Below are 16,049 nucleotides of genomic sequence, written 5' to 3'. Positions count from 1 at the left end.
ACAATAATTTGAGGAACTTTTGAGGGTAGGAAGTGAGGTTGAAAAATATACATTATATTTAAAGAGATGTTTTAATGGCTGAAGGTGGATGTGCAGAAATAGGTTCATTCTAAGCCCATTAAAACTAGGGCAGTTATAACTAAAGGCTAAGGTGGAGTCTCAGAACCGATACAAACAAAGCAGATGTCAATTGCTTACATATGCTACATGTCAGATGAGAAAAATACCAGTCATCATTATGCAAGAATGATGCTTGCTAAACAGTTTTTGATGAATGAAGAACTTTTGAAAGTAGAATTTTGCAGAATTATCCTTGAAAAAGCTTTACTTTGAAGTGACACAGTTAGTACTGGTAGATTTACAATGTTTTGCACAGTCATGTTTCATGCATATTGAGACACTATTCAACTGGGGTTGCCTCAGGAGCCAAATACTCATATATGCCAGCCCCAAATAACTAACAGAAGATGAAAAATCAGTTCCTTTCCCTACGAAGCAAAGCGAACAGTTCAGAAACAACACATATTGGAATTACATGTAGAAACAAGTATTCATTTGGAAAGGGCTCATCTTAAAATGGAGTTGTATTCAGTACTTTATTATAAGAAGCTGAATTACAAAAAAGTGAAGTTCGGAGTGGTGATGGGTTTAGAAACGGAAGTGGGATACAAATGCAAAAGAGGGATATAACATGTTTAGCTGAAAATGTGATGTTCACTTTTCAGGCATTTTGTATGGGGGGGGGGCATAGAGATACCAATATTTTAAATAAGCAGTTACAATAAGCAGCTTCAGCTTTTGAAGAAACAACCTTCTCTAAAAGCAACAGCTGAGCGTACTCCACAAAGATTCATCAAGTAAAAACACATTTTTCATGTTTTAATGCTACAAAGTGCTAGTTATAACCTCTTCAGAGGCAACCACTTAAAATGTGTGGAAGAATGACTTCACACCATCAATTTACTTAAAAATACTGTGATCTAAATGTGTGTACAACCAAGAATTGCTGAATGAGTGGCCGAACATATTTTAGTTTCCTACCCTCCAATTAAACAAAGTATTGGTGATAGAAGACTGAGACAATTGGGTTGACTTATTTGAATCACTAAACCCATCGGGAAAATGTAGGTTTCCCTGAAAAACAAATAAATTGACAATTGGGTTAGAGCATTGTCGGTTTACGACAGCTGCCATGAATGCTAACCCGCACAAGGTCACTGATGGCAAATGCAGCAACTCAATTTCAATTCTGGTTATGATAAATTATCTCAACACAGGTTCAGAATCAAGTTACTCTAGTTTGTATGCCTTAATGCTAAACTAGCCTTTAACTACTACACTTTCTAGGGAGGACTTCTTGGGATGCTTCCTTTCAATACATGACTATATTAATTTAAAAAGTACACCAAGCAAGCCTTTAAGACTATGATGAAAAATATAAAGGTGAAGCATAAAATTCAGAATGAGGTTTGATAATCAATGAGGTTGCGCTGCCATAGCCTGAATTTCTAATGGAAATAGTCGTTGTAGGTGATCCTTGTTACACGTGTCACCCTCAGATGATAAACTAATGGCATCTTATTCATATCATTTTCAATGGAATTCAATAGAACAATTTCAATGGAACACCTTGAATATACACTCATAAGTTTTACACTTTTACTTGGAAGTATTTCATGCATGATTAACAAATCTAATTTTGCAGATTTTAGTATCCTCTGTTGTTACTGCAGTCGTATTTGAAACAAAGGTCTGCAATATCCAATGGGTATTCCTACTGATCTATACTACATCTCCTAAAAAGGCTTGTTTGAAAAGTGCTGAGAAACAGTGATTCACATTTTGCACAGGCAGTGCCTATAACCTTGAGATCACCGTTTAGGACTTTTCACAATCTGCTGTTAAGACATTATTGGCAAATATGTTCAAAGCTGACTTGACATGTTTTGGTTAAAAACAGGGGAAGTATTAGTTGGTATTTTCCAGGAAAGTTCAGATCTCTGACAATAAAATTTTGGGCAAGATTAACAATGTCTCACCACCAAATATTAAAGCATTTTTGGTAGTGCATTGTTTAACCTCTTGGATAAAATAGATGGGTATGTCAGATTTTCATAAAGCATCGCAAAACAGCAAATGAATTAAGGTCAGAGAATCTGGCACATGCAAAGTTAAAGAACATTTGGACATAATTATGGTCACATAATTAAATGCTTTGAATGTTTTGCAGAAATCTCAATTACTGTGTAGGATTTTTGGAGATGTCTACTCAGAATAAAAACCAGATTCACTGAAAAAAACCATCTCAAGAACTAAACCACAGAACTCAAATGTTCAAACCATTTGCATTGAAAGTAATTAAGGCAGACATCATGGATATTTCTAAGGCAATCGCAATGTGTGGGTAGAATTCAGAAACCGCAAGGGTAAAAAAAAACATAGTTGGAGTTACGTACAGGCCTCCAAACAGTTGTGAGGTGCTAGGGCACAAGAGACGCCAGGAGACAGAAAAGATGTGTAGGAAAGGCAAAGTTACAGTAATCATGGGAGATTTCAATATGCAGGTGGGCTGGGAAAATCAGGTTGGTAGTGGATTGCAAAAAAAGGAATTTGTGAAATGTTTTTTGAAGCAGCTTGTGGTGAAGCCCACTAGGGAACAGACAATACTGGATTTAGTTTTGTGCAATGAGGCAAAATTCATAAAGGTGAAGGAACCCTTAGGAAGCAGTGATAATAATGATTACATTTACCCTGCAATTTGAGAGGGAGAAAATAGAATCAGAGGTAACCATGTTTCAGCTGAATAAAGGCAATCACAGAGGCATGAGGGAGGAGCTGGGATGTGGGAGTTTAGGGAGTGTGTCCAGGTTACTGATGATTACATCTTTCGTTGCGAATCATATCAGATCACATGGATTGGCTGGAGCAGCAGTTAGAGACAATGAGGAATTTACAAGAGCTATGGGGTATGATGGATGGCAGGTATAGATAGGGAGAAAAACCGCAGATAGAGTCAGGTGGATGGGTTAACTCCAGAAAGGGCAGGTAGTGCAGGAGTCTCCTATGGCTATTCCCATCTGAAACCAAGTATACTGTTTAGGAAATTGCAGGGGCTGATGCACTCTCAGGGGAATATAGCATGACCAGCCAAGTTTCTGGTACCGGGAATTGCTCTAATATAATGAGGCATATGTCGGGTTCCAAGTGATTGATTGTGATAGGGGACTCTCTAGTCAGAGGCACAGACAAACATTTCTGCAGCCAGCAACGAAAAATCAGAATGGTGTTTTGCTTCCCTGATACCAGGATTAAGGATATTTCAAAAAGGGTGCAGAATGCCCTCAAAGGGTAGAGGGACCAGCAGGAGGTCATTGTACACATTGGAACTAACAGCATAGAAAGAGAAAAGGATGAGATTCTGAAGGAAGAATATAGAAAGTTAGGCTGAAATTTAAAAAGGAAGTCCTCAAAGTTAGTAATATCTGGATGACTCCCAGTGCTATGAGCTAGTGAGAGTAGGAATAGGAGGATAGAGCAGATGAATGCATGGCTGAGGAGCTGGTGCAGGGGAGAATCTCTTCTGTGGTAGACGTGCCCTGTACAAGGAAGACGGATTGCACCTGAATTGGAAAGAGATCAATCGGAGACTGGTACAGTTGGGAAAAGGAGCGAGTTAAACACTCAGGGCAGGCAAGAACAAAGCAGAGAACAAGATAGAACTGATGAATTAAACTGCATTTATTTCAATGCAAGAGGCCTAACAAGAAAGGCAGATAAACTCAGGGCATGGTTAGAAAAATGGCACTGGGATATCAAAGCAATTACAGAGACTTGGATCAGAGATGGACAAGACTGGTAGCTTAATGTTCCAGGATACAAATGCCACAAGGACAGAAAGGGTGGGGGGGGGGGGGGGGGGTGCAGGCAAGAGAGGAGGGAGGAAGTGGCATTTTTGATAAGGGATAGCATTACTGCTGTACTGTACTGAGGAAGGATATTCCTGGGTGTGTATCCAGGGAAGTTATTTGGGTGGAACTAAGAAATAAGAAAGGGATGATCACCGTATTGGGATTGTATTACAGGCTCCCTAATAGTCAGTGGGAAATTGAGAAACAAATTTGTAAGAAGACTTCAGTTATCTGTAAGAATAATAGGGTAGTTATGTTAGGGGATCTTAACTTCCCAAATGCAGACTGGGACTGCCATTGTGTTAAGGATTTAGATGGAGAGGAATTTGTTAAGTATGTACAAGAAAATTTTCTGATTCAGTGTGTGGATATACCTACTAAAGAAGGTGCAAAATTTAACCAACTCTTTGAAAATAAGGCAGGGCAGGTGACTGAGCTGTCAATGTGGGAGCACTTTGGGGCCAGCGACCAAAATTCAATTAATTTTAAAATAGTTATGGAAAAGGATAGACCAGATCTAACAGTTGAAGTCCTAAATTAGAGGAAGGCCAATTTTGATGGTATTAGACAAGAACTTTCAAAAGTTGATTGGGGGCAGATGTTCGCATGTGAAGGGATGGCTGGAAAATGGGAAACCTTCAAAAATGAGATAATGAGAATCCAGAGAAGCATATTCCTGATAGGATGAAAGGGAAGGCTGTTAGGTGTAGGGAATGCTGGATGACTACAGAAATTGAGGCTTTGGTTCAGAAAAAGAATGACGTATATGTTAGATATCAACAGCAGAGATCGAGTGATGCCTTAGAAGAGTATAAAGACAGTAGGAGTATACTTGAGAGGGAAATCAGGCAGGAAAAATGGGATCGCGAGATAGCTTTGACAAATAGGGCTAAGGAGAATCTAAAGGGATTTTATAAATACATTAAGGACAAAAGGGTGACTAGGGAGAGAATAGTGCCCCTCAGCAAGGCCTATATACAGAGCCGCAGGAGATGGGGGAGATACTAAACGAGCATTTTGCATCAGTGTTTACTGTGGAGAAGGACATGGAAGATATAGAATGTGGGGAAATAAATGGTGACATCTTGAAAAATGTCCATTTTACAGAGGTGGTGGTGTTGGATGTCTTGAAAAACATAAAAGTGGATAAATCCCCAGAACCTTTGAACTCTGTGGAAAGCTAAGAAAGTGACTGCTGGGCCACTTTCTGAGATATTTGTATCATCAATAGTCACAGATGAGGTGCTAGAAGAGTGGAGGTTGGCTAACATGGTGCCACTATTTAAGAAAGGTGGTCAGGAAAAGCCAGGGAAGAGGGGTGGGGGAGTCCAGAACTAGAAGCAATTGGTTTAGGGCGAGTGGAGAAAGATTTAAAAGAGACCTGAGGGGCAATTTGTTTTTCCCCACACAGAGGGTGGTGCACATATGCAATGAGCTGCCAGAGGAAGTGGTAGAGGCTGGTACAATTAACCCATTTGAAAGGCATCTGGATGAGTATATGAATAGGAAGGGTTTAGAGGGATATGGGCCAAGTGCTGGCAAACGGGACTAGATTAGGTTAGGCTTTCTGGGCGAGTTGGACCGAAGGGTCTGTTTCCGTGCTGTACATCTCTATGACCCCATGACCGAGAGAAGAGTTTCACAGGAAAGACAGTGGAACAGCAATGGCAGGAGTTTCTGGAAATAATTCACAAGACACAGCATGAGATTGATCCAGAGGAAAAAGAAGCATAGTACAGGAAACATGAGGTAATCATGGCTGTCAAGGGAAGTCAGGAATAGCATAAAAGCAAAAGAGAAAGCATGTAGTATGGCTAATGGTAGGGGGAAACTAAAAGGTTACAAAAACCAACAGAGGACAACAAAAAAAAGATAAGGAGGGAGAACATTAAATATGGGGGTCAGCTCACCAGTAATATAAAGGAAGAGTTTCTTTAGATATATGAATGGCAAAAGCAAGGCAAAATTTCCAGATCGATTAACCTAACCTCGGTCGTGAGCGAGATCTTGGAATGTACTGTAAACGATGAGATTTCTGAATACTTGAAAGAGCATGATTTCATCAAAGGGCTGTCATGCCCAAAAAATCTGCTCGAATTCCTTGAGGAAGTGACAAGCTGGTTAGACCAAGGACAGCCAATGGATTTTATCCATCTGGACTTCAAAAAGGCCTTTGACAAGGTGACACAAAGGCGCTATTGAGTAAGATAAGGGCCTGTGGTGTTAGAGACAAGAGGCAAGCGTGGATAGAAGTCTGGCAGAAAGCAGAGAGGGGGGATAAAAGGGTCTCTCTCAGGATGGCAGCCAATGACAATTGGTGTTCCACAAGGGTTAGTGGTGGGACAACTTTTCACTTTATACATTAACGATCTAGATGAAGGAATTGAGGGCATTTTAAATTTGCAGACAAGGCAAAGATAGGTAAAGGAACAGGTAGCAATTGAGGCGGAAGGGAGGCTGCCAAAGGATTTGCACAGGTTAGGAGAGTGAACAAAGAAGTACAGGTAGAGTATAACGTGGGAAAGTGTGAGGGCATGCACTTTGGTAGGAAGAATAGAGACAGGGACTATTTTGTAAGTGGGGAGAAAATTTAGAAGTCTGAAGTATAGAGACTTGGGAGTTTTAGTCCAGGACTTCTCTCAGGGTAAACTTGCAGGTTGGGTCAGTAGTTATGAAGGCAAATACAACAATGACATTTATTTTGAGAGCATTTGAATATAAAAGCAGCCATATACTTCTGAGGCTCTAGAAGGCTCTGGTCAGCCCATATTTGGAGTATTGTGTGCAGTTTTGGGCCCCCTATCTCAGGAAGGAGTGTTCAGAGGAGGTTCACAAGAATGGTCCCAGCAATGAAAAGCTTAACATATCAGGAACATTTGAGGACTCTGGCTTTATACTCTATGGAGTTTATAAAGAAAGGTGGGGGGGGGATTCAATTGAAACTTACAAAGTACTGAATGGCCTGGACAGAATGGATGTTGCGAAGACGTTTCCATTGGTCGGAGAGACTAAGACCTGAGGGCACAGCCTTAGAGTAAAGGGAAGACCCTTTAGAATGGAGATAAGGAGAAATTTCTTCAGCCAGAGAGTGGTGAATCTATGATTTCATTACCACAGAAGGCTGTGGAGGCAGGCCATTGCATACATTTAGGTAGATAGGTTCTTGATTGTCAAGGGGAGCAAGGGTCACGGGGAGGAAGTGGGGAAATGAGGTTGAGAAACTTATCAGCCATGATTGAATGGCAGAAGAGACTCAATGGGCTGAATGGCCTAATTTTTGCTTCTATGTCTTATGGTCTTATAATTATTTCAATTCTTGTTTTACAGTCATCATCTGCTTGAATAAATCAGACTTAAGAAAACTTACTCGTCATTCATTACAAAGATACAGTTTTCTTGGGATGTATGTCCTGTCACCGGATGCTTGCAGGTTACCTTCCACTCATTATGACTGCAGGGAAGAAGAAAATGAAAAAGATCTCAATTTGTGATTTCAATACCTTAATCGTTATTTCTCAATTATCAAGATAATCTAATCAATTCATTTTGCATCACGTACTAATGGACACAATTTCAAATGGGAAATTGGTTGACTTTCTATTTCGCAATCATCTTTTATCCTTAAATAATGGACATACATGGTTTAAATTTCCATTAAATTGACTGGCTATGGTGAATTTCTGTAGTAAGCACAATCTGAACAAACTTGGGTCATGCTAGACAAAGGAACAAGACGGCTCAGTATTCAACTTTCTCTTTCAAATTTGAATGATCTCAAATGACTTCATACTATCATCTCAAATTAAATAAATTACTAATGCCTATTATTCAAAGGGTAAAACTCTGCAGTCAGAAAATGCTTTAAACAGCCAATGCTAATTATTAGAACAAATAAACTAATGTTTCGATTCCTCAATTGAACAGCTCTGAAGTAGGGTCTACCAGTTGATGTGTCAGCTTCTCTACCCTCTGCATGGATAGTGATTGATCTGTGATTCTAGCATTTCTATTTTTGATTCCAAGGACAAAAATAATCTTTTGCACTTCAAGCCAACAGCCACCCAAAGTTGGGGAAAAAAGATGTACGGCTAGAAGCATTGAACCTTTTTGCTAAATCCTGTGCATTTTTTACAGTAATGTGCCCTCCTCAATGGCAATAATATCATGAGATAATAAACAAAACTGCATACACTACTCTACATTTGGTATAACTATACTCTTGCACAAATGAAGCAAGACTTCATTATTCCTGTACTCAGGTAAGATCCTCGGGGGTTTTGCTGTACAGACACCTTGGAGTGCAGGTTCATAGTTCCTTGAAAGTGGAGTTGCAGGTAGATAGGATAATGAAGGCAGCGTTTGGTATGCTTTCCTTTAATGATCAAAGCATTGAGTATAAGAGTTGGGAGGTCACGTTGCAGCTGTATAGGACATTAGTTGGGCCACTTTTGGAATATTGTATGCAATTCTGACCTCCCTACTATTGGAAGGATGTTGAGAAACTTGGAAGTGTTCAGAGAAGATTTACAAGAATGTTGCTAGGGTTAGAGGATTTGAGCTCCAGGGAGAGGCTGAATAGATTGGAGCTGTATTCCCTGGAGTGTCGGAGGCTGAGGTTTATAAAATCATGAGGGGCATCATCTAGGTTTTTTTTCCCTTGGGTGGGGGAGTCCAGGAATAGAGGGAACAGGCTTAGACTTAGAGAGGAAAAATTTAAGAGAGACCTAAGGGGCAATTTTTTCACGCAGAGGGTGGTGCCTGTATGGAATGAGCTGCCAGAGGAAGTAGTGGAGGCTGGTACAATTACAACATTTAAAAGGCATCTGGATGGTTATGTGAATAGGAGGGGTTTAGAGGAATATGCATCAAATGCCAGCAAATGGGACTAGATTAATGTAGGATATCTGATTGTCATGGACAAGTTGGACTGAAGGGTCTATGACTCTAATACCCTAAATCCTCTTTCAATAAATAGAAATTACTCCAGTAACCTTCCTAATACCGATAATAACAAATGCTAGCAATCACAGAGGGTCAGACACCATCCTTGCAGAAACAGCAAGCTAATGTTTCAAGTCTAGATGACTCTTCAGATCTGATGAAGTGTCATCTAGATTCAAAACATTAGCTTACTCTCTAGCATTTGTTGTTTTCAGTACAGATTCTAGCATCTGCAGTAATTTGAGCTTTCCTAATAGGTTGCTGCACTTGATAATAGCATTCAGTAACTTATCATCAAGATTACCTTAGTCCCTTTGCACATCTACATTTTCTTACCATTTAAGCAATACTGTGCACATCTGTTCCTCACACAAAAGTGGATAACATCACATGTTTATACATTATTTTTCATCTGCCATGTTCTTGTCCACTCAATGAGCCTGTGCAAATCTTCCTGAAGCTGTTTTATGTCCTCCTCGCAATACACACCAGTTAGCTATGTATCATCCCAAAATTTAGAAATATTATATTTGATCCCAATCTCCAAACCATATTGTAAACATGGTTTTTATTGTAAACATCTGGGGTCTAAGTACTGATTCTTGCAGTACCCACGAGTTGCAGCCTTTCAATGCAAGAATGAACCACTTATTCCTACTGTTTTCAATACATGAGCTAATCATTAATCATGCCATCAAGTTACCTCCTTTCCTAATCTTACTATCAAGCCTCCTTTTTAGGGGCTTAACCAAAAGTCTTCTGAAAATATAAGTATACCACATTCTCTTGGCTCTTCTTTATCAGCGTTGTTAGTAACATCTTCAATCAACTCCAAAAAGTTCATCAAATACAATGTATGCTGTCTAGGCCTAATCAGATCAAAATCAACGAGATGTAATAGATAAGTGGGTGACATGCCAGGCCATGAGGTTGTACACTGTGCTGGAGTACAGTTCTGCTGCTGTTGATAGCCCACAGTGCCTCATGGATGCCCACTCATCCTTTATACTAAATTCCAGAATTTTCCCTGCTACTGATAAAAGGCTGGTAGGTCTGTAGTTCCCTGTTTTCTCTCTTGTTCCCTTCTTAAATGGTGAGTTGACATTTGTTACTTTCCAATGTGCAGGAATCATCCCAGAATCTAAGAATGCTGGAAGATAATAAATGCATGAGTGATCTCTATAGCTACCTCCTTCAACACTCTGGGATGTAGACAATCGGATCTTACAGAGTTATCAATTTTCAACCCTATAATTTCTCTAGTTCAACGTTCTTAATAGCGTCTCGTTTTTCTTAGCCACTTGGATCTCTACTTCTGGGATATTCTTGTATAATTCTCAGTAAAATAAACACAAAGTAATAATTTAAAACAAAAACAGAAATTGAGAAACTTAACAGTTCTGGCAGCAGCTGTGGAGAGAAAGCAGAATTAACATTGAGTCCAGTGATCATTCTTCAGTTTCAAGTATGGTTTAACTAAGCCTCAATTAGAAGTTTACCGTAGTTAATTTATAATTCTTTCTCCCTCTAAATACAAAACATCATGCCTGGTGTGTTTCTTTACTGCTATGTTAATCGGTGTCATCAAGTGTAGTGATATATATATATATATATATATAAATAATAAAAATCTGGAATTAAGAGTCAACTGATGACCATGAAATAATTGTCAATTGTTGGAAAAACCCATCTGGTTCACTGATGTCCTTTAGGGAAGGAAATATGCCACCCTTACCTGGTCTGACCTACATGTGATTCCAGAGCCACAGCAATGTGGCTGACTCTCAACTGCCCTCTGAAATGGCCTAGCAAATCACTCAGTTGTATTGATTGCTAGAACATCACAAAAAAGAAACGAAACCAGACGGACCACCTGGTATTGACCTTGGAACTGGAAAAGACAACGGCTAAAACACAAACAGCCCTGTCAACCATGCAAAATCCTCCTCACCAACATCTGGGGGCTAGTGCCAAAACTGGGAGAGCTGTCTCACAGACTAGTCAAGCAACAGCCATTCTTACAAAATCATACCTTACAGGTAACACCTCAGATAGCATCATTACCATCCATGGATATGTCCTGTCCCACCAACAGGAAAGACCCAGCAGAGGTGGTGGCACAGTGGTATACTGACAAGAGGCAGTTGCCCTGGGAGTCCTTGACAAACACTCCAGACTCCATGAAGTCTCAAGGCTTTAGGTTAAACATGGGCAAGGAATCCTCTTACTGATTACCATATATCATCCTCCTTTGACTGATGAATCAGTACTCCTCCATGTAAAATGTACTGTGGGTGGGGGATTTCAATGTTCACTACCAAGAGTGGTTGGGCAGAAGCATTAATGATCGAGCTGGTTGAGTCCTAAGGGATATAACTGCTGGACTGGGTCTGCAGCAGATGGTGAAGGAATGAACAAGAGGTAAAAACATACTTGACCTTATCCTTACTAATCTGCTGGGTGCAGAAGCATCTGTCCATGATAGTATAGATAAAAGTGACCACTACACTGTCCTTGTGGAGATGAAGACCCACCTTCACATTGAGAATAACCTCCATTGTGTTTTATAGCACGATCACTGTGCTGTGCGACAGACTTTGAAATGATCGAGCAACTCAAGAGTGGGCATCCATGAAGCACTGTGGGCTAACAACAGCAGCAGAACTGTACTCCAGCACAATGTGCAACCTCATGGCCTGGCATGTCACCCACTTATCTATTACATCAAGCCAGGAGATCAACCCTGGTTCAATGGAGAGTACAGGAGGGCATGCTAGGAGCAGCATCAGGCACATATAAAAATGAGGTATCAACCTGGTGAAGCAACCAAACAGGACTACTTGTTGAGCTAAGTGATCCCACAACCAACAGATCAGATCTAAGCTCTGCAGTCTTTCCACATCCAGTCTTGAATGGTGTTGGACAATTAAACAACTCACTGGAGGAGGTAGCTCCACAAATATTTCCACCCTCAATGATGGAGGAGCCCAGTACATCAGTGCAAGAGATAAGGCTGATGTATTCGTAACAATCTTCAGTCAGAAATGCCATGTGGATAATCCATCTCAAGATCCTCCAGTGGTCCCCAGCATCACAGATACCAGTCTCCAGCCAACTCAATTCACTCCACGTGATATCAAGAAACAGCTGGAGGCAATGAGTTCTGATAACATTCCAGCAATAGTACTTGCTCTCGAACTTGCTGCTTCCCTAGCCAAGCTCTTCCAGTACAGTTACAACACTGGCATCTACCTGACAATGTGGAAAATTGCCCAGGTATATCCTGTACACAAAAAGTAGGACAAATCCAAATCTAACCTGACTAATTACTGCCCAATCAATCAGTCTACTCTTCACCATCAGCAAAGTGATGCAAGGGGTCATCAACAGTGCTAGCAAACAGCTCCTGCTCAGTGATGCCCAGCTTGGGTTTTGTCAGGGTTACTCAGCTCTTGATTCATTACAGCCTTGGTACAAACATGGACAAAAGAGCTGAATCGGGGGCAAACACTCTGCTGGTAGAGTCATACCTGGCAATAAGGAAGATGCTTGTGGTTGTGGAGGGTCAGTCATCTCAGCTCCAGGACGTTTCTGCCGGAGTCCCTCAAGGTAGTGTCCTAGACCCAAGAACCTTCAGCTGCTTCATCAATGACCATCCCTAAGTCGTAAAGTTAGAAGTACGGTTGTTTGCCGATGATTGCAGAGTGTTTAGCACCATTCGCGACTCCTCAGATACTGAAGGAGTCCGTGCTCAAATGCAACATGATCTGAACAATATCCAAGGTTGCGCCAACAAATGGTAATCAGCATTCACGCCACACAAATGCCAGACAATGACCATCACCAATAAGAGACAATGTAACCACGGCCCCTTGACATTCAACGGTATTACCGTCACTGAATCCCCCATTGTCAACATTCTTGGGGTTACTATTGACCAAAAACTCAACTGGACTCACCAGGTAAACACAATGGCTACAAGAGCAGGTCAGAGACTACAGATACTGCTGCAAGTAACTCACCTCCTGACACCCCAAAGTCTATTCGCCATCTACAAGGCACAAGCCAGGAGAGTGATGAAATACTCCCCATTTGCCTGGATGGATGCAGCTCCAACTACACTTAAGAAGCTTGACATCTTCTAGGACAAAGCAACCCATTTGATTGGCACCACAGCTACAGACATTCAATCCCTCCCTCAAATGGGTTGCTTTGTCCTGGAAGATGTCAAGCTTCTGAAGTGTGTACTATCTACAAGATGCATTGCAGAAATTCACCAAACATCTTTAGACAGCACCTTCCAAACCCACAACCACTTCTACCGAGAAGGGCAAGGGCAGCAGGTACTTGGGAACACCACCACCTGCAAGTTCCCCTCCAAGCCACTCACCATCCTGACTTGGAAATATACCGCCATTCCTTCGTAGTTGTTGGCTCAAACTCCTGGAATTCCCTCCCTACCAGTGTTGTGAGTCAACCCACAGCAAGTGAACCGCAGCAATTCAAGGAGGCAGCTCACCACCACCTTCTCAAAGTCGAATAGGGATAGGCTATCAATGCTGGCCAGCCAGCCATGCCTAAGGCCCAAAATAAATTTTTAAAAATTATAAATTTCTACTTTCCTTATTTTGGTTCTTATTTTTCCTGATCAAAAAGGTAATATTTCACACCAGTTGAAATTTGTGATTTTAATGCTCAATTTACAAGTTGATAATGTTTTCATTTAACTTGTTGGCCTCAATGTACATTCACTTCAATTTGATGTCATCTGCAAATTTTAGAATCAAACACACATTTCCAAGCTTAAATTTTTAATATAAAAAGTGAAAGAGTGGTCCTCGTACTGAATCTTTGTGGGACACAATTTTCCAGTAATCTGAATAGCAATGCGTTTTCACTCATACTCTCCACTTTCTCCTGCAGGCAGCTGGCTATCCCCTCTGCTGTTTCATTCTTGGTTCCCCCTTCTTTAGCCACATTAATCACTTTTATTTATGGAAGGCTTCTTGGAAATCTAGATATATTAAATTGATTTGACTTTAACAGTTACTTGTGGTAATGTATATTATATTCTAAGAAATGTAACAGACTTCTAAAAATCTTGTTTTAAACCCTTATTCGAAAGCATGTAGAACTGGAGAAATAATACAGCATGGAAGGGGGGCATTAAGCCTGTCTTACCATTGCAGACATAAATTATGCTACATATTACCAACTCCTGCCATCCAGGAGTAATTTTTCCACTGTGCATCCTTTCAAGTTTCTAAATTGTAATTTTCAGTAGGAATTCCCTTGGATTTACTTTGCTCTCTGGAAACACTAGTGCCAGATTTATGAATATCTCATTAGTGCCATACATATCCCTCATAATATTATTCATTATTATTTACATTGCAATTTTTTATGGCTTTTCAATATCCTATAATACGATATTTGAAATAATACATGACAAAGTAATTTCATGGAAAAAAGTTACAATTTTATATGGCTTATTTAAACATACATTTAAAATCCTAAATAAACAGGATACAGTTGCAAACTTGCTCTCAAACATACTGCACAAAGTGACAATATCAAGTTTCCAGGATTGCTTTGAATGATTACATAATGGTGGTGACATAGGATCAGGATCAAGCTCAGAATCAGAATCTCTGTTCGAATTCCAAAACAGGAAATCATGCAAATGAATCTAGGAAGCGAAAACAAATGCAGACTCTATTTATCGTTCATTCTAGCTTGATATTGAATTACTGTTAATTCATTTTCTTAATATAAAGAAAAATCATAAATCATAATACTCTCAATCCAGGATTCTGAATTTCAGTTGGGGCTTAAATGCAGAATTTATAACAGTACAAATGCTTTTGAACAAGTTAGTGCCTCAAAGGTTTCATCTAACAATAAGAAATTGGACAATCTCCCCACACCCCAGTGGGACTGTTCATTCTTTCAACTCTGACAGTTAGACACACCATTATCATGCCATTCCTACATTCCAATCACCTAATTTGAACTATCATCCTTTCTCCCTCATCCCTGTGAACTCCATCTCTCTTTCTCTTTCCCTCTCTGTTTTTCCCCCCACCTCCACTATTGCATAAATGCTGTCACCTCCAAACTTGACGTTAGGTCTGATGAAGAGTCATCGAGACTCGAAACATTAGTTTGCTCTCTCTCCATCAATACTACCTGACCCACTGAGATCTCCAATGGTTGTTTTCAGTAATCAGCCATAGCAACCTCTGCAATACATGTTAGATCAACAAAATGGATACTACCATCACACATGGGAATACCATTCACCACGCACATGGCATACACTCATTTGACTCAGCCAATGTTGTCGACATCACATCCACTCCATAACACTAAAATAGATTATCTGATGAGTACGATTTGTGGAAGCTTTCATTTCCTACACCACATCAGTGACTACTCTTCAAAAGTACTTCATTGGTCACAAAACCCAGGAAAATTCTGAGGTGTTTAAGACACTATGTTAAATTATTTTCTTCCACTGCTCTCCGTGCCCAGAGTAAAATACTTCCTGCCACACTCCCCCTGAAAAAAGTTAATAGTTTGCAGTTGCACAGACAAACTCCATATTCAACAAAAAAAACTGCGGATGCTAGAAATCGGAAATAATGTTCGTTGTGTGTGTTTACTATGAACAAGAACAGTATAAAAGATAGTTTATCTATTCATTTGCTTTTAAGCCTTTAACCCAGGTTACAATATCAAATTTAGTTTTTGTGCACTCATTATTTGAACAGCATAGTGAAGTTTACTATATTAAGTGAATGCAAGTACTTGGTTACCACACTGTTCTCTGTTGACTGAACAGTTGTTGATCATGTTTGTAAGCTAAATTGCTAAGAATAACCTTGTTACAGTCATTGTAGAAACAGCACATTCTCTACAATGTAACAGAATGTCAATTTCTACAATCTAAATAAAGCAAACTGCTAGGATGAAGCACTTTTTATTTTGGAAGTCCTTTGTAGGTGATTCAATTGCCAAAAATTAACCGGCATAACACATTTGCCTTCGCTTTGTTACACATTAATCATTCAAGCAAAGAATAATTTATAGGCTGAAGCCCGCACACATTTCATTTTTAACAGCATGTTTTGCACAACAACTGGAGTTCATAGTAGAAATATAAATTATGAAACATGGTTCAAACCTTCACGAATTCCT

At 39.9% G+C, this 16,049-nt stretch overlaps 1 protein-coding gene across 15 annotated transcripts in view; it reads right to left on the bottom strand.

Moving 5' to 3' along the window:
• plekha5 (pleckstrin homology domain containing, family A member 5) overlaps positions 1–16,049 on the bottom strand; it is a 342,774-nt gene that overhangs the window by 134,735 nt on the left and 191,990 nt on the right. For 14 of the 15 annotated variants that reach the window (XM_072562215.1, XM_072562217.1, XM_072562221.1 and 11 more), the window contains one exon: positions 7,276–7,359. The exons of the other annotated variant lie outside the window; for it this stretch is intronic. In XM_072562215.1, coding sequence (XP_072418316.1) covers positions 7,276–7,359 — 84 coding nt within the window. The remainder of the gene's footprint in view (positions 1–7,275; positions 7,360–16,049) is intronic. 15 annotated transcript variants of the gene reach the window in all.

This window comes from Chiloscyllium punctatum, chromosome 44 (genome assembly GCF_047496795.1).
Source record: "Chiloscyllium punctatum isolate Juve2018m chromosome 44, sChiPun1.3, whole genome shotgun sequence".
NCBI lineage: Eukaryota > Metazoa > Chordata > Chondrichthyes > Orectolobiformes > Hemiscylliidae > Chiloscyllium > Chiloscyllium punctatum.
Note: the sequence above shows the minus strand (reverse complement) of the source record. Positions and strands in the feature narration are given on the sequence as shown.